The following is a 20713-nucleotide window of genomic DNA, read 5'->3' on the forward strand; positions in this document are numbered from 1 at the left end:
TCACAATATTAGTTCTCTGCAAATAAGCATTCTAGTAAACCATAGTAGACTTTTCTGTCTGCATTCTGACCGATCTAAGAAGGTCTGACAAATTGTCTACCTGTATTTTATTCAAAACATGGCACTGGAGGTAATCTCAAAGAAAAAAAAAAAACTTTTAACCCCTGAGACATCACAGATTCATTAGTTTGTCTGAATTAGTCTACAAGACATCCTGGAATTAGAACAGGCAGAATATATAAAATTCCATTATGGAACTGTGCTATAGTAAATTTACTGGAATGTAATATGTCAAAATATATAGATGGATTAGATCAGAGAGAATATTTCCTGTGATGGGTGTATATGAAAACGTGTCAAGTATTCACATAAAAAAAGGGTTCTCTCTCTTTCATTAATTATTCAGAATTGATCATCAATAAAACGGCAACTATTGTCATGATGATTACATTTGGGCAAACTTTGGCGCATTCCAACAAAATCACCTCATATTTCCTGTTACCTTTTAATCTCCACAATGTTTATTTAATCTGGGTTCAATGCTCAGTGGAAATCAGAGGCCCTGTTTTGGTCAAAGGTCTGGTTTTTGAACAAGATTCTCTTGTGGCATTGCTCACACATTCCTAGCAGACCGTGTTTATACAGATGCAATTCTGAGGCCTATCTAAGGTGCCGCTCTCTGGCCGAGCTCCTGTGTTGATCAAAGTGTTTAAATGCAAGAGCAGAGGCACTTGTTTGGGTCAGTGTTTTTGTCTGTGGGGACTCGGAGCACAAATGCCCATCTGCTGGCCTTATGGATCTTCCTGGCTTCCTCCAGGACAAGAGTGCTCTGGCCTGCCACCCCTCCACATTCAGTTTACTCAGCTGGCCCCCAATCCTGTGTCCAAGTCTTTGTTTTCCCCCAGCAACATGTGTTAGGTTAATGCTCTGTAACAAATTTCAAAGGCTATCTTAGGAGGGTCAACAACAGGTAATAGACCGATTTATTGATGTACTTGTCTAAAAAAGGAGAGCCAAAAAAATCCTTTTTCATTTGGAAAAGATTGCATTGACCTTCCCCTTAGAGACAAATCTAGACTAATCTCTTATATTTTCTGGAACTGTGGAAATTAGTAACCGTGTTATTTTGTACTAAATGCACCCTTTACTTGGTTCACTTCTTTTATAGATGCACTGTTACAGTGGTGGCTTATAGTCGTGTTATACCGTTCAAGTGCAAGGTTTCAAATCAGACCATTTTCTGCTAAGTGCACTAACCCTTAATTTAATGTTTGGTTAAAGAGGGTCTAAGTGGATTAGGGCCACACACGCCTTTGCTATGGTCACCAGCGCCAATCAATGTGGAAATGATTTGTCAACACATGACTATTTGCTCAGGACTCAATTGTTTTTCTATGGGATTCCAAATGCAACATCTGCAGCGTACGTGAAACAGCAAGTTTTAAGTATTTAAATATTTTTAATTCCAACTGTGGTTGGAAAAAAATCTTACGTGTTATACACATATTTCAAACATTTGAACTGCATTTTTTTTTTTTTATTCTATTCATAATGAAGTTTGCAGCCACATACTGAGTCTGGCCTGGTTTTGTTCAAAGTTTTACTTATTCTAAATGAAAGAAAAAGTTCATTATTGGCGTTAATAGTGCTTGGCATGAGGTACTTTGAAACCTTGTACAGCCTACAAAACTCCTGTTTATGATGCAGTGTCGATCTGCAGGCAGCATAAAACAGATTACGGCTTATCCAGATATACCCAAAACAGAAGGGTGCAAAGGAATCTATTAAATTTCACTTACCCCCTGAATAGTTTGTAAACTGAGGCTATTCGAAAATCCACCTTTTGATTTATGCCTAATGCCTCTCCAAAATTGCTTCCTATTTCCCTTTGCACAGTTGCTTTTAATTGAAGAAGTTATAGTAGCACATTACATTTCAACGTTTTATAACCTGTGCTATTAAGTCTTGGCAGGCCTCAAAAGAGGAAGCTGCCCATTAACTTATAGGGTCTAGGCCTTGGCGGTGTAATTGAAAAGCTCTAGGCTACTTTCATCACTTGTCGACTTCATAGTGCCAGTCAATGTTTCCTTTCGGAGGCTGCGACATCTTTGACAAGTGGGTGTTGGTGACATAACGCAGTGCCAGTGGCGACTTGTTTTACATAAACCATGCACACTTACAATGCCTGAAACAGAGTGCAGCCTGCGCACTTAGCCTGGTATGCACCCTCAACTCTTACTTTACTTCACCTCACTTTATCTGCATGGAAACTTGGCGCCATTAGACACTAAACGGACAAGCTTTTTCTTTTTTTTTTATTGAAAAACATTAATTAGTTGTGTTCCCTTAGAAAAAGTGAATGGTTTTGTTGTTCAGAAATTAAACGAGAAACAAGGAACCGGTGGCTTTAATTAATAGAGCTAAACACATCCTCATGGGAGCGCCCGAGAGAACCTCAGGCACTAAAACTGTCACTGTACGCACCTTGTGCTCACACGCAAGCCGAAAATATGATGATGCCTGCCGTGACAGTCACGTCACACACTGTAGATGAGCCGTGCCATCAAAACAGCGCCTCTGGAAATTCATCTGCCTTGAATTTAAGCCACCTGGCACCATGTTCCAGTGACCAATATGGACAGATTACTAGGACCTTAAACTATTCCTTCTTTGTAATTGACATTTAAACTGTTTGAAGTTCCTTGTTAAAGTCTCTAAAGATGAATCAGGTGCAGATGTAGCCTCCCATCCTTACAAAGTACAGTACTGGCTAATTGAGATGGGACATGTTAACCGGTTCTTAGCTAACACAAAACAACGAGCTTACCCTCTCTTGTGCACTCTCACTTTCCTTTTCTCTCTCCCTCGCAAGGTCCCCAAATGTTTCTTTCAATTCATTTATTTTTGTCAAATCAACTGTGCCAAAAAAATTCGTGGAGAAACAGCGAGGGGAAACAAGGTCAAACACTGCCAAAACAAATGTGGCTTTGTCAAATGTTCTAAAATATTCATGATGCAAATCATTTAGAAAAAAAAAAGCCCCAGTGCTACAATCAGTTAGTTCATAATTAAAAATCTCACATGCAGGCAGTTCAGGGCTTGATGAAAAAGGGACGTTTAGTTTAATCTTAAATTAAATTTTACAGCATTAAGATATATTCCCTTGTCCATTCCCTGCCTCCTAATTTAATACTGCTGGATGAATTCCATCTACACTGGAAGAAAATGCTACTTCAGAAAATGTAAAAGCAATTCATATTGTGGACTATGATCCAGTACATGGATGTGGCCCAGTTATTTAAAGACATAATTACTGCATCTGTATTATTGCAATGTGACTGTTACAGTCACCAGAGAAGCAGGTGAAATAAAAGAAAGTACCTTGTAGCACAGTGTAGACGGAACGAACATGTTAACGCTATTTAAAATACAGTGAAGCACCCATCACCTCTGGCCTTTTTTTTTTTTAACAGGCAAAACATTATAATTATAGCTAAAACGTCTTCATAATCCAATTAAGAAACTGGAAGAATTTAACAACTGAGCCTTGCTTCAACATTACTTATGGAAAACCACATAGTGAGAGACATTTCCAGGAATGGAATTGTGGGATTTTTAAAACACAAACCACATTTCCACTCCACAGTAATCAAGCATTTTAACAAAATAAAGTTGCAGTATCAAGGAAAAACTGATTCCTTATAAAATATTCCTCAAATGGTTAAACCTAAGGAGCAAACCGACATCAGATCAGTGCTAGGTTTGGCTGGCTATGCTGACTCACTTGATATAACAAGTGCCAACATTAAACTTTGGTATTTGGCGGACTTTAAAATAAACCCTCCATCACCTGCCCAACTTTGGGCCAAAGTAGATTTGAAGTAGATGAAAGCCTGTTGGTCCTGGTGGCCCAACATTGGCCCTTTACATTCAATTATTTCTGGACCTAGTGCTGACTAAACATACTGGCTGAATTGCAAGACTATTTAAAAGTGGCCCTTTTGTGTATTTTGAAGATTTCCTTAAACAAATAAACAATTAGGGAAAGCCGTAGCTCAGTGATTAAGGCTCTGGGTTACTGATCAGAAGACTGGGTTTAAAGCACCAGTATCATCAAGCTGCCACTCTCAGGGCCCCTGAGCAAGGCCCTTAAGCCTCAGGAGCCCAGGGGTGCTGTATCATGGTTGACCCTGCACTCTGACCCCAGCTCCTAATGTCACTGGGATATATGAATAAAGAAACTGGCTGTAAATGTGACAAGAATAAAGCACCCTTTTTTATTTTTTGTTATTAAGACACATCAAGTAGGCTTTTATTGTCATTTCAAACATATAAAATACGGAACACAGTAAAAAGAAACATCATTCCGAAGGGCTACATAATACAAAATAAATTAACCAAAAGTAACAAGACACAGAACTCCACAAAACTCACTGAAGCACAACATAAAGTGCACATGTGTGACATGTGTCTACTGTCTCACTTTCTTGTGTTTTTGCTCTAAATCACCCACAAATTCAGTACATTACAGAAGAATGTATTGTCTATATAACAATGAATGAATTGTATTAACAATTTGGGCAAAACTGCAATTTTGTGCAAACAGTTAATGTATTCATTTATGTATGTGTGTGTGTGTGTGTGTGTGTGTGTGTGTGTGTGTGTGTATCAGCCCACTCTCTTTGTATTGAGTAGTCAAATGGCTCACATAACATAGTCTAGATCAGGGGTCACCAACCTTTTTGAAACTGAGAGCTACTTCTTGGGTACTGATTAATGTGAAAGGCTACCAGTTTAATACACACAGTTTTTAGTTTGATCTGAAATTTGCTTAATTTACCTTTTATTATATGTTATTATTAATAATTAATGATATTCATCTATGTGAAGACACGGATCATGTTAATGATTTCTCATAATAAGTATCAACAATGATTTAACAAAGTAGGAAACAGCTATTTTCAGAAAAGGCCCACAGGCTACTCATGTGGTCCTTGCAGGCTACCTGGTGACCGCGGGCACCACGTTGGTGACCCCTGGTCTAGGGTATGAATACTACGGTATCTTTTTCCCCAGACAATAGGAGAGTGAAGAGTGTGTGTATGAGGAGTGTGTGAGATAAACCACAATGCTCGTGGCTTTTCATATACAGCATCTGAGTGACACAACAGTGCTTTGAAAGGCATTTCTATGACATCAATTTTTGCCAATTTTTCTATTATTTGGAGGACTGAATTAATTGATTAGAATAAATTCATTGTAATAGATACAAGTATAATTAATTATATGCATAAAAAATGCCAGCACAATCTGCAACAAAGAAAATATATTTTTCAAAAAAGATCAAATAAACCCATAGCGAAAAATCAAGAAAATAAATCGGGAAAACCGTGGACCTGGCAACACTTTCGAGTGCACGGGTATGTCATTCACTTGACACGCACTCATACAGTGTATAAATAAACATCTGCTGCAGCTGCACTGGCTGACTGGACACAGGTCACTGAATGACATGAAATTAGCTTTTTTTATAAATGAATCAGCCTTCAAACTGTTTGCAAAACAGCAATTGTGTTTTATGGGAAAAATCACTTACAATCACAAACACATCCATGAACGTCAATGTCATGAAATCGCAATGAGCGCTTCACCCTGACAACCAGGAACGCAAAATGGCTTATGTCAGCTTTATAACCTCTCTTTCACCTCTGCCGAGAAGCAGGAAAAGCTACAGAACCAACACAGAGACGTGTCCTGGAGAATGAGTAATCTCTAGCGAGATCTTTCAAAACTTACTGAGCAGACTGTCTCCTGGAAACTCGAGCCATGCAGAGCGCCATGTTTTCACCGTCATCTTCAACTACATTTCTATTGGCTGGCGGCCGCGTCTCTTTGTGCGTGTTACGCCTTCTGATTGGTCGAAGAACGATAGGCGTGGCCAGGAGGAAATTTAAAGCTGCATCACAGACAGACTATTTTGGCCTAACAGACAATAATTATGCAGAATTATGCAGTCTGGTGGTTTTTAAAAAATCATTTCGAAGCAGTGTTTCACCCAGTTGCTCTGTTATCTGTTACCAGTGTGGCCTTCCTTCTTTTTTCAAAACCTACTTAGTCATCACACCTATACTTCCATGAAAATCCATTGCATGATGATGCTGGTTGTTATTTGTATGAGCAAGCGTGACAGAAAAATAAGAGCAAGGACTGCAGTGACTGAGCACCCCAGGAGCTCTGCACAGCAGAGGCGGATTACTACTACTACCGTCAGCCAGGTCCATGTGTGGCTCACAAATGACACGCAATATTTGGCATGATTAAGTCAGCAGGGGATTCTCTCCAAATGTCAGGATTCAAAAAGCAGTTCCCGGATGTTTGTTAGCTGTGGGCACAGAGCGTTGCACGAAATTGGGGGACACCTCTGCAAGCTCCACAAGAGCACCATGCAGAAAAGAAATAAGCCATCTGGGTGCGAATAGGCTACCATCAAATACTCGAGTCCCATTCAAAGTATACAGCAATTTGTATAAATTCAGAAATGAAAGATTAGTTGGTTACAGCTTTATATTCATCACTCCAGAACTCTCCACTCTAACCATATAAACCAGTAGACTGTTCCTGTGTGATTCAGTAATAATACATATACTGTACATGGGATAGCCTTGGGTAGCAGCAGCTATACATCTGGTGAAATCAGTCCTGCTTCTATTTTTCCAATTTGTTTCAAATGCATGAAAATGTGTTAGCAGCTGTGAGAAGAGTAGGCTTGAAACCAAGCCTGCTGTGCACCTCTACTTCTAACGTGACCATAGTCACTCTTCAGCTACACCAATCTTATTCTGCACATGGTACAATATGCATAACTGCATGTATCTCATTGGATGTTTCTTCCATTTGAACATATCTGACCACTTGTCTAGTCATATAAGGTAATATATAGTAATATACCAATGGTAAGACCGTACGACTTATTGAGTGCAGTATGAGTGTAAAATCTGTGTGATCACATACAGACCTTCGCACAAATGCAAAATAAATCAGATGCGTTATAGTTTGAAAATTCCACTCATTGGTTACTTGGAAACTACCTTTTTTTCTGCCTTCATTATCCACAACTGTTGTCCACTAATCCCATTTTGATAACATTTGGCACACTTTCTTTGGATCACAGCAAGATACTCAACTTCTATTCTGGTCTCCCCTAGGAACCACTGAGCCCCCAAAAGCAGCTTGGGTTTGCTTCAGCCAAAGAAGGGCGCATGGCATATGAAGCAAGTTAATCAATATTGCACACAGTGGTTCAAGACCCAAGCAATTTCCCTCACTTTAGAGAAATCAGTATACCTGCTGTATTCCTTTGATGCCAGCCTACAGCATGGAAAGCACCTAATGATCCTTTCCAAAAGCCAATGGTGAATTTTTATGTAAGAATACATGTCTCGCCTCTCCTTCCCTCCTTTGTCCTCCATAGCACTCCCTGATACAAATGGACAATGCATCACCAGGGTTTGATGTCTCTGATGTCTGGGTTCATTAAAAATCTTGAAATAGTGCCAGGATTGAGGTCTGGAGATTTAGGAGTGACAAAATTTATGGATGGCAAGTCACCACCCCACTCCAGCATTTCTAATAAACAAACGGTTTCTCTTTCCAATTTAAATTTCTCATTATACTGTGACTTTTTGAAAATGTGTTTTGATTTATATTGAATATTTTATCTGTAAAACTGTATAATTGATTAGATTTACTTGGCTCTGATATTCAACTATGATCTCTCCTAAAACAAAAAAAGAGAGACAAAGACAGAGAGAGAGAGAACTCCAAAGGTGTATTTGCATGACAGAAACCAAAAGCATATCTGAAAAAATTGACCTGCTTAAAAGTTTTGATCTTGCTTTCTTGAAATAAACAAATGTACTTCATAGATATCTTACTACAAAATGAACGCTTCCTTTGAGGTTTGCTTATACGTTTAGACTCAATCATTGTAATATTCCTTTAAAAATATATATAAAAAAATAATGATATATATATATATATATATATATATATATATTAAGTTCCTTAAATTAGAACATTTGTAAGTATCAATACAGCAGGGAACTATTTGAATATTGACTTAATTACCAGTCTTACCCAACAAGATTACTGTAAAAATTTGTTTTAGAAATTGAACAATTATAATGAATACATGAATTAGTATTAATTATAATGAATTAATTAATCAATTATAAAAGCCCCAACTGTAAATAATGAGAACAAATTTCTATTCGTATTGAAGCAGTATAATTTGACAAAAAAAACTCTGGGAGATAAGGGAAAGAGCACGTGAGCAATAATGTTGTTGAACATACATACATATATGTATATGTGTATATACGTGTATATATTTGTGTGTATATATATATATCAATTTTTTTTACCTTTTTTTTTATTAATTATCTGTAGAACGATTATTAAAAAATTAAACATACAGGACTGTGTTATATGGTATAAACTAGGTGACATGCAGTCTCTGGTAATTTTTGAAGAATCCCACAATGCACAAAAAATTCCTACAATGTAAACAAAACACCATACATTTTTTATGCTTCGCTCATTTATCATATGTAAATAAGCATCTAAAAAAATTCCAAAATGTGATTCTAAAACCAGTCATAAATACACCAGCTAGTTAGTAATATAAATGCAATAAAATTGTATGTAAAATATATACGTTTAAACTTCTTATAGAGGATCTTATAAAATGAATTCAAACAGAAAATAAATATTAACCACCAATCATGCCAAATCATTCCACACTTTAAAGCCACATCGTCCTCAACCATGAGATGTTTTAATATTTATTTGGTTTCCCAAGGAAACGGAAGTCTTGTAGCAGGCTGGAGAACATGACTCTGGAACACTAAACTGTGTTCACCCGCTTACCTTTACAAATGATATCATGGCAATTTTTTCACACTCTTCAGCCCAGTGATGTTTTGCCAACTCATTTCCTATGATACCTTGTTACACATCCAGCTGTGAGTCAGAGGCTTGCCGTGAGGCTCGGCGCGTTGCTCCCTGCTGCTGCTACCCAATGACCTGGAAGCCAATTGGGAATGCCAGAGCCTGCAGCATGTGCTGCACTGACGGAACAGCATGGCACTGTCAAATGCCCTTTTATATAAACTTTCCAATGCTCCCTGATTTTTACAGATGAGTAAGCGCCAGCCAAGTGGACTCTCCGATTTGTGAATAGTGGGTTTCCCCTGTTCATTTTACTGACCCTTTTTCAAGAAGCATGATGATCTATTGTTTGGCTTGAAGGCCAGTGCGCACTGCTGATTATTGCTAAAGGAGCTATGATTGCAGGTGGCAGAATGATTTGATGGGTTGAAAAACAATTGAGCTTACAAGAAAAAAGCCTGAAATAGTGGTCATATATAAGAACAATCTTTAACTTTGTACTAAAATCATAATAAAAATGTCAAAAACTAAATAAATAATACGCTGAAATCGAATAGTTGCTGAAATAGGACAATCAGCATTTCAAGAAAAATTGTCTAAAGTGAAACAAGCAAGAATATTTTTGGACATATTCATTGATATATTAGTGATGAGCATGATATTGTACACAGTTGCACATAAGTAATGCATGTATAGATTGCAAACAAATGCTGTACAAAGTACTTTGCACATGATTTAAGATTGTCTTGTTATAACTCATCACACCTTTAGGCCCATAATTCTGAGTGATAAAGTCTGTGAGACGTTTTGGAGGTTTTTCCACCCACATTAATAATCACGGCACTAGATGGATTGATTAATCTAAATAAATAATAAATGTAAATAATGTTTTGTGATAGACTGGTGTCCCATCCAAGGTGTATTATGCTGATAATGTATTACAGGTGTTAACATTTAATTTATTTGAAAAATGTACAGTAATTTATAATATATCTGATGCAGAGAAGCTCGTCCATGCGTTTATGACCTCCAGAATAGACTACTGTAATGCGTTACTAGGTGGATGTCCTGCGTCATTAATAAACAAGCTTCAGTTAGTTCAGAATGCGGCAGCCAGAATTCTCACAAGGTCAAGAAAATATGACCACATAACCCCGATCTTATCGTCCCTACATTGGCTTCCGGTTAAGTTTCGAATAGACTACAAACTACTGCTACTCACTTATAAAGCACTAAATGGTTTAGCTCCCATGTATCTCTCCAGTCTTCTATCACGCCGTCACGCTCCCTGAGATCTCAAAACTCTGGGCTTCTAGTAGTTTCCGAGAATAGCAAAGTCCAATAAAGGTGGTAGAGCATTTTCACATTTAGCTCCTAAACTCTGGAATAGTCTTCCTGACAGTGTTCGGGGCTCAGACACACTCACCCAGTTTAAGTGTAGATTAAAAACATATCTTTTTAGCAAAGCCTACACATAACACACATCACATATCATAACCTTGTGCTCCAGAACATCTGATCACATGCACATTATCAACTTGTGCTGTTAATATCATGAACAGCAGCTACGCTAATTCCTCTCCACTGCTTCTCTTTCTTTCCCCATCCCGAGGCTTCCTGAGGTTTGGCCAGCTCCAGTCACGTCCCACCTCATGAAGATTATGGACTTTAAAGAAGTAGATGCCAAACTCGCAAACATCTTGAACCATCTAGAGACGTACCAGTGCCAATTGGATCCCACTGCATGTGTGGAGTTTGACATTGGACTTCCTGAAGTGTTTAAAGGCTCTGGCATGGATCTGTGATGATCACAAATGTTGAGCTCAGTAGCTCCTACTTTTATACCAAAGACTGTTGAAAGAACATTTACTTATAATCTTATACTCCAGTGCTCATGTTAGTTCTCACTCTCCAGTGTTCTGTATTGTTAAAAGATTTATGATCAAACTCTTGATGTCACCCAAATGAGGATGGTTCCCCATTTGAGTCTGGTTCCTCTCAAGGTTTCTTCCTCATTACATCTAAGGGAGTTTTTCCTTGCCACAGTCGCCACGGCTGCTCATCAGGGATAAATGCACACCATTCACCTTAACTGTTGATTTCTGTAAAGCTGCTTTGAGACAATGTCTGTTGTGAAAAGCGCTATACAAATAAACTTGACTTGACTTGACTTGATAATATGACGTACACATAAAAACATATTCAAGTATATCGAATAATTTAGATTATTTAGAATTTCTTGATTTATATCATTTTAGTTCAATGTATGGCTGCATGTCTATGTCAAATCATCATCTCTCTTCAGGTTTAAATTGAGGGGAAATTAAAACTACTGGAGCTGCTGACCTAGTGGCAGTGGCAGGTGGTCAGTCTCGTCACCCTGTATCATAGAAACGCTTACAAGGGGAGTTTTTTTCTCTTTTTTTCAGTTTTTTAATCCCTGAGTTTGGTTGGTTGGCCCCAACTCCTACTTTCTCACTTCATTTAACCAAATTAATGAGCACGTTCAGACCTGCTTAAAAAATTCCCTCCTGTGGGAGCCTTGTTTACTGCAAACATGTGGTCTGCAGGTTTGAGGTGAACAAACATTTCAATGCACATGTACCTAAACAACGATGAAAGGAAACAAAGGGCTTATTTCTAAAAAACAAAAGACTCTATGTCGGTGTTTATTGTCTCTATGTAGGTGTAAAATAAAGCGACAGAACTTCTATAATTAAGGCTATTACAAATAGATATATTTATTTATTTTTAAAAAAGTATTAAAAACACATTAAAGCTCACATTAATACTTAAAATCAGTGAGCAACCATGTCTCAGAGCATAGCCTTAAGCGTCAGTGGTGTAACTGTTGATTATGCATCCATCATCCATTTTGTTCAATGTTAATGCAATCTCAATCTCAATCTCAATCTCTGTCTCTCTCTCTCTCTCTCTCTCTCTCTCTCTCTCTCTCTCTCTCTCTCTCTCTCACACTCTCTCTCTCTCTCTCTCTCTCTCTCTCTCTCCATTTCAAGCGTTCCTCCTCATCAAAAAGACAAGGACAATGTGCTGCCTTATTTCAATATGTACCATGTTTGTGTGGTCTCTAGGCTGATATGAGTTCATGCATTATTTATATTCAGTTTTGCATAAGCATTTCCCCCATCATCCTTGTCACTTACATGGTCAACATTATGAAATCGGCTTGCCATAAGCATGGCTTCACACAGTGGTCACAACTGGCTAGTTAGTAAGGACACGACTTGTACTGGGGACAAGTACCAAATGCCACTCCAGTGACCCGTGAATTTTGAAAACAAGTGAACACTGACAGTAAGACAAGTGACAGCGGCATCTGATTATTGATACATTACTTGGACGAAGAAGCTGTGTCTTTACATGTGGCTGATTATTGACCACTGGGACCTATAAACTGGCCAAATAGAAATAAATATGCAAAGAAATTAATAGTTTAAAATAGCCATATGAAAACAAGTCAAGACAAGTCAAGAAGCTTTTATTGTCATTTCAACCATCTATAGCTGATGCAGTACACAGTGAAATGAAACAACGTTCCTCCAGGACCCTGATGCTACATACAACAACATAAAGCTACATAACAGAAAACACAGAGCTAAGGACTAGTAAGTGTCCTCACCACGCAACCTGGTGCAAACAGTGCAAGACAGACAGTGCAAAGACAACACAAGACAGCGCAAAGACAACACAAGAGAGTGTAGGACCAATACACAAAACACAAAATAGCGCTGCCAGTAAACCTGCTGTATTTTACACAGTGCAGTATGTAAAACAGAACTGAGTACAGGAGTGAACATGTAATTAAACAAAAATGGAAACAAGATGGTTTGTGCAAAAAACCTATAGCAGCAGTCAAGAAAAGATGTGCAAAAACAACATGTAAACAGTCTTTAGTAATGGGGTGATATAATATGGGCATGGATGTGTGAAGTGAGTACGAGTGTGTACAGATAATATTTGTAGAAATTTGAATTTTTCTCTTATTTCTTTTGTTGTCAAATATGTAAAATGTTATAACGTTATAGTATAATGTTAAAATGCATGTATAAGTCAAATATGCAACCAAAGTGAAATATAAAACCCAAATAAATAAAAAAAGTTTAAATAATCTTTCCGTAATATATATAAATTATGAATCAGGAGTTGTATGTCATGATATTTACCATCTCTAACCCATTTCCATTATACCATCCAGCCATCCATTCATCCGTCCAGCCATCCATCCATCCATCCATCCATCCATCCATCCTTTCATCTATCCTTTCATCCATCCAGCCAGCTAGCCAGTCAGCCAGGAAAAAATAAATCACATAATTCACACATTAAAATTCTCAAGGAGCCAAATTTGCTCTTGCCCCTCATCACACCCGAAGTGTTGCCCAGTCCATAAACCCTGTTTATGTTAGCACCTTTTTTTATATAAATATCCTCCCTCCCCAGGCATGAGAACAACTGTCAGTGAAACATTTGTTTCTCATTTTTCACTGCTGAAGCCCGTTCAAAAGAAGCCGAACTGTGACAAGGCGTTAGAATGTACACCAACACTTAGTGTATTTGCCCCTGAGAAAAGTTTAGCAGTTAAGCAGATGGGTTTAATCCATTGTGTGGTTTTCCCTCCATTAAGGAAATAGTATGTCTATTATACTGAATTAATCTGACGCTAGTGAATGAATATAATCCTGTGTTTATAAATATGAAAATTATTTCTAAATGACCAACATTTGGGGCTGCATTACAGCAATAAACAAATACTTTACCTCATCACCAGTTTAATAAGGTGAAATCATGAGTTCATCTATCTATCTGTCCCTCCGTCCTTCGGTCTGTCCGTCCATCCATCCATCCATCTATCCATCCATCCATCCATCCATCCATCCATCCATCCATCTTTGTGTAGTTCTGTGTGATGTTTGATCTAGCATCTTGGTCCTGGATGAACATTGCTTTATTTAATCATGCACAGTACCTTCATTTAGGATTTTGTTTTATGTATGATATTTAGGACTGTTCTTCAGATGATTACTAATTATATTGTAGGCTGTAATAAGACTTTCAGAAAACAAAAACAAGCTGCGAGTTTACCTTTGTCACCCGCTTGTTTATAGGTTATTCTATATGTATATGTTATATACTGTATCACTGAGGCATGTCTTTTGTTTTAATAATGGGTGAATTAATAGTAGTAAGATTTGAGCATAAATAAATAGCCAGCAAAAGTGAGTATATTAGGTATTGAATGAAGGTGTGCAGAGAGCAGGAGCACTTCCTTTCCTGCCTGTGTGCAAGAGATAAGTACTAGGGGACCAAGTCTAGGACAATGACCAGTCTCTCTCTCTCTCTCTCTCTCTCTCTCTCACACTCTGTCTCTCTCTCATACACATGTTTGACTTACTACTACTAGTACTAATACTCTACTCTTACCACTACAACAACAACAACAACAACAACAACAATAATAATAATACAATATGAACAGGCACTAACTATAACCGTATTAACCATCACTCTCTATTGGTTTTATAAGTAAAAAAGCTGCTGTTTCTCATACAGAAAAATCCCCACCATGTCATACTTCTTATTCCATGTGAAGACATTTGGTCCCCAACAAAATTTTAAAACATGTGCACACACACACACACACACACACACACACACACACACACACACACACACACACACACACACACACACATTCTGACACTGATTGGGCTTAATGAGCAGCTCACTGTCAATGTTGATTTTCAGCAGCACTACAATGTTAGAAGAAGGCAGCTATGTATAACCTGCTACTCCTCTGTCTATTGCACTACTGGAAGAGAAAAAAAGCATCTGAGGATGTCACAAACCAGACAACAACATATTAAGAAGTGCTTCGTCATTTTAATTTAATACCTCTTCATTTTAATTTATGTCAAGAAGAAGAAGAGGAACCTTATTTATTTCATTCATGGGTGCTTACCATGTTTAAACAGTATTATTTAATCTATGTATTTTATGACTTTGATTGAATGGAAATGAGAATTACAAATCCGTTTATATAATCTGAGTTAACTGGAATTGCATTTAAGATTTGCCAATTTTGGCATGATGTTTTCGGGATTCTTCATTGACGAAGCTTCATCAAGTATTGAAGCTAATGAAATAGTTTTTATTTACTGAATACATTTTATAGTATAAAAAACAAAACAAAATCAAGCCTTTCTTTCTAACCAGCAATTTTACAGCATTATCGTTTTATTTTAGGCTTAAGTGTACATTTCTATAACATTAAAAAAGAGAACAAAAACGCACTTTATATTGATATCAACCAAAGGTGTGTCTCCTGTTTAACTCTTTGTTATTTGCTAAATTCAACTGATTTAGATGTGTATAATTTTTAGTTTAATCTAGCTTTTCATCTCACTGTTATTTCTACTTCATTTGCAATTATATTGCAAGTCTTTTACAGTTAGTTATGCTAAGTCGATGTAATTTCCAATAATAAAAAGGATATCAAAATGCATTGAATAAAAGAATGCAGATTTATAATTTAAAGCCTATTGGATAAAAAACACAGTCATTACCAAGCCTGTGCCTATAGGTGATCTCAGCTAACCCTGAAAGAAAGCATTTTGTTTTTACTTTATTTTAATCTTATAATTTCTGTACTCTTTACACAAGTTATGGAGGGCTAGGTTGAAGATCTCTTGAGATACTCCAAGGACCAGTGTCCACCCCAAATTCCTCCTGGGTATGCTTCTGGAAAATGGCACGAGGGGTTTACTAAACATCATCACAGCTATGGCACCAATTATAGTTAATACACATCAAATAGCTTGAGCAGAGGCCTAGGAGCAGCCTGATCACTCCGATAATACCAACTGTCACTCTGTTAGCTGGTGAGCGGTGCTGCTCATATAATTAGTCTACGTTCCATGAAGGAAACAATATAAATGTGGCCAAAATGACATACAAAATATGGGCTGTGGCTCAGATGAAGTAAAAGCCAGTAAAAGCCAAGCCAAATGGAATGTCTTCAGATACAAACCAGGAGACAGAGACAAGTGGCTTTGATTTACAACATTACATAAATATTGTGGGGTAGGCAGAAGAACTCAAAGCTGCAAATACAAAACTTTGGGATTATAGTCATTATTGTCCTTTTTTCATAAGTATGAATGTTGTATTAATGCATCATGTGAAAGATGCTTTTTTAGAACAAGAATTTACATGGACATGGATAACAAAAATTGAATTATTGAAATAATTGATTGCCATTAATTGAGAATCTTTCTCTTTTCCATCCTCCCTCCCTTTCTTTTTTCTTCTTTCTTTCTTTCTTTCTTTCTTTCTTTCTTTCTTTCTTTCTTTCTTTCTTTCTTTCTTTCTTTCTTTCTTTCTTTCTTTCTTTCTTTCTTTCTTTCTTTCTTTCTTTCTTTCTTTCTTCTTGCCTCAACATTACCACATATACACTGCAACTTTATGTTTACTATTTCTATAATTTAAATAATATCTTTAATAAAAAATAAAAAAATAATTATAAATAGACATTAATGCACAATCCAAAGTCAGTAATATTAGTCAGGAAATCATACAAAAGTTTCTGCTAATTGTTTTTAAAAAGAGTCTTCTGGATGAAAACTATCATAAGCAATAATAATGTTTTTTTCCCTCCTTTTTCTTTGTTTGGCTTTTTATATAAATGCATTTACAGAATGATTTATGGAAATGTGACTTATTTTATTACTGTCAGTATAAATTCAACTTTCGATTCAATGGGAGCATGTGAATAGGTGTAAACGATGGTACCTGCCTTGTGACAATGACTGATGATTTTTCATACACTTTAAGGTGTGAAGTCATCAGCAGTTCAGGTGGTTTACCTCAAGTGTTTCACTCACAGATTAGCCACAAAGAGCACAAGAGGTGCTTTACTTGTACAACTTTAAAATCAGCTAACATTCCCTGTGACATGGGACATTTTGGGTGTAGTCATAGTACATTTTTTGTAATATTTTCCTATAATTCAATTTAATATTCAAAGTAATATTTTAACAAATGACGTCAGAAGGAAACATGTATGTATGTAAAATGCATTTGTCTTTTCTCCTCTATCTCTTTCACTCTCACACACACACACACGCACTGCGAGGCAGACAATCAGGGCGCAGCTCGTCTGTGTGAAGCCAGCTGGCTGCGGGGTCCCCGCGAGCTGAGTACCTCTCCCCCACTGAGTGCAATTGAGAATCCAGACCTGGTTTAACTCTTCACACAGCCCACAGCCAGGCCTGGCACACACTGTCAATCTATAGCACTATACGCTATCAGCTACAATAAGGCCATGTCTATAGACTTACACACACACACACACACACACACTCATAAACAAACACTTACCAACACATACAGAGCCATTGAAAATCTCAGACACTTCCATAGCCATATCCATTCATGTACAGAAAACACACAATCAAATAACCAGTCTTATTCTTTGTGCTGTCCACACACCTATTCCTGCATTCACCCACTCAGGACACCCTGCTCCTGAAAAGCACTGCAGGTTCCACTGTCTGTTTGGGTGCAGTAATTAAACAGTGCTAAATCTGACAAGCAGAGAAATGCGCACAGGGTGTGTTCACGCAAGTCAAACTGACTGAAATGGTTAAAGAAGGCTGTCCAGAGAGCAATGTGTAATTGGTGATGATGGGAACGGACACAAGCCACATGAGGCCAACGACAAAGAACTGCCATCGCCACCAACAAAGAGCCAGCAGGAGGCCTGGCCATATGTGCCGGGGCAGGGCAGCTTCAAAGGCAACCCGAGTCTCACTACTCTCCATTTCACACCCTGAGAGCCATACCAAAAATAATATTTCACAGTATCATTACCATTCATCCACAATGTTTATCCAGAAAAGGGTCCATGGTGCTGGGAAGTGAGAGATATACAGCAGAGCTTGTATTAAACTGGATGTTAGGAAAAGGTGAAGCTATGCCAATAATGCAGGTGACACAGGTGTGTGTGTGTGTGTGTGTGTGTGTGTGTGTGTGTGTGTGTGTGAGAAAATCCTGCGTGGTCTTCTCAAAGTTTCTCAACTTGTTCCCCCCAGAAATTCGGTTAGGTTTATTATTTCAGCATGGTAGTGGGAATCCCTGCAGGATATTGTCAAGATTTTGTTTACATTTCATCAAGTGCAGTGTTCAGTTCCCCCTAGTGGTCATTTATAAAATATATCTGTATCTGTCATACATAACTATATATAACAACTCTCTCTCTCTCTCTCTCTCTCTCTCTCTCTCTCTCTCTCTGTATATATATATATATATATATATATATATATATATATATATATATATATATATATATATATATATACATCTAATTTTACATATTGGATATTTTACATGGTGTAAATCATCTACTTACATCTGTAAATTATGATAATGGCATTAAAATAAAGAGGCACGGGTGAAATAATAGCTATGAAAAAAAAAAGAAAATACTGACTTGTCAGAGTGTACAATATATATATACATATTATGAGAATAAAGCATAATCCACAGAGATTCCATCAAATGCAACAATCATCTCAGAACTTAAAATCATACAATCTATATTTATCATGATTACCTACATTAGTGTGTGAATGTATTTTCTACTGTTGTGTGAAAATGGAAACTCAGTAGTGGAAATTTAGTATATGCCCACATAATCTGATTGTGAAGATAGGATGAATTTACGTAAGCAGTTGTAGCTTAAAAACATCTCTATAGCATTCAGATACACCCCCCCCCCCCACGACATCTAATTCTCAGAAAAAAACAAGCAAGAAGAAATTTGCAGAATACACTGTGGGTTTTTTCATGCGTTGATCCCAGTCAGTTGTCTCACATCAGGTACTCAGGTGAAAGTCTAAAACCAGCACAAGAACCCACAAAAGGCTGTGGACAAAAATGATGGCAGAGTGTTTCTATTTTTGACTAAATGCCAGACTTGAGCACAATGCACATTACAATAGCACATAGGAAAAAAATTATTCCACAGGAGTCTTGAACTAGAGTACACTGTCATAGCTGGACATTAACCCTGTACCCTGTGACTCCCTAAAATGTATCTATAAGTTGTTATAATTAAATCAGAATTCTGTATTTTTAAGCCTAAACCTATTAAACTTTCTTGATTTTGGATCTCTATATCAGATATCCAAATGCAGCACATACGCATATTCAATGCAAGCTATTTTTAATATGATTTACAAATGTTTTGTTTTATGGTACTCTGGCTTCACTGTCTTCTGTATAATTCCCCCCAAATCAGTTTCACTCTGACCTCCCTCCCCTCAAGAATGAAAATAAAAAGGTCAGATCTCTAAGAAGTGACTTTCATGCATGTCCCATGCTGGGTCGTCACTTTCAATATCCAAAAACCTTTTCTGTCACAGAGCCATCAACACCGCATAGACACACTCAGGCATGGCAAGATATACCAGTGACTTTTCACTGAGGCACCCTATAATTCCCCCTCGTTTTCACAGAAGGCATGATAAGAGGGTAAGCGATGCAAATCACAGGGACAGAACTATACCACACTGTGTTATACTGATAGTAAAATCCAGTATGCAGTCTGTGGGCTTTTTTGCCCTTTTCTTTTGTTTCTTGTTTAGCCTAATATTTCAATCCTAGACATACAATGAATGTAGTAATGAGTTATTTACTCTAAATGCCCAAAGCTTGAGTGTGTCGACTAAACTTTTCAAGGCTTGCTAAGAAAAACATTCTCTTTACTGTGCATGCACAACATCAGTGTCATTAAATTATTTTTTTCAGTGTTCTTGGACAGATCTTTAACTCTGTGCAGTGAATTAATGGAGCATAAAATCTGCAGGGTGTTAACTTGCAGGTGATGCCGTCTACACATGGCCTGCGTGGTGTGACCTAAGTACGCCGTGTCATAACTGCATGTGACTTGCGCCAATTAGTGACCTTTTGCTGGTCTCTAAAGACATCCACTTCAATTACAACAAAACCAGGATAAAAGAAAGCTATGCGGTAGATCAACACTGGACTGTACTGTACCTGAATTGACTGTAAACTGCAGGCACATGGCCCTGGTATGGTCCATGCCAGATTTATCTGCTGTGAAAAAAGGGCCTAGTTCAGAATGGCATAAAATTAAGCTTTTAACACAAAATCAATGGTCAAAAATAGACAAAGACAAGAATTAGACAAATACATAAATTACCTTATTATGAGGTAGCTGTAAATGCTTGTGAGTAAATGGTGTTTCATTCAAAGGCTTCAATCAGTTGATCCAGTAGTAGAATCGCATTGACACGCATTAAATTTAGCATTAAATATTTAACATTTTCATTTCATAAAAAAAATTATGATTTTACCTTACGGAAGACAATATCAAGAATTTATATAGTTTTTTTAATTATATAAAGAATTTCCAAGTTTTTGGTTTCTCCCCAGTTAAGTAAAATCAAACAAGCAAATGGTGGCACATGAAGTACACAGTAAGGAATTTATTTTGTGTTGCTCTTGCTAATTTGCTGACTAAAGATTTGGTAATAAAATCATTACAAGCTTGATATTGTGCATTTTTGGGCTTGGCTAATCATTTTATTTTAGGAGTGTGTAGAATTTATAATCTACAATTTAGCCACAACGTTGAAGATTTATTTACCTCCTGCTCTGTATTCTAAAGTTACATTTTTGTAATGCATTGATGCACAGATCTATAATGCGATGTAACATAATA

General features: G+C 37.2%; 1 protein-coding gene across 1 annotated transcript in view; it reads right to left on the reverse strand.

The window, feature by feature from the left end:
• Positions 1-5899, reverse strand: part of clybl (citrate lyase beta like) — a 60879-nt gene extending 54980 nt beyond the window's left edge. Inside the window, exon 1 of the mRNA XM_046845435.1 lies at positions 5797-5899. Within this exon, the coding sequence (XP_046701391.1) occupies positions 5797-5840 (44 nt within the window). The 5' untranslated portion in view covers positions 5841-5899. The remainder of the gene's footprint in view (positions 1-5796) is intronic.
• Between the last annotated feature and the right edge of the window lie 14814 nt (positions 5900-20713).

This window comes from Silurus meridionalis, chromosome 3 (assembly GCF_014805685.1).
Source record: "Silurus meridionalis isolate SWU-2019-XX chromosome 3, ASM1480568v1, whole genome shotgun sequence".
In the NCBI taxonomy this organism is placed as follows: Eukaryota; Metazoa; Chordata; class Actinopteri; order Siluriformes; family Siluridae; genus Silurus; species Silurus meridionalis.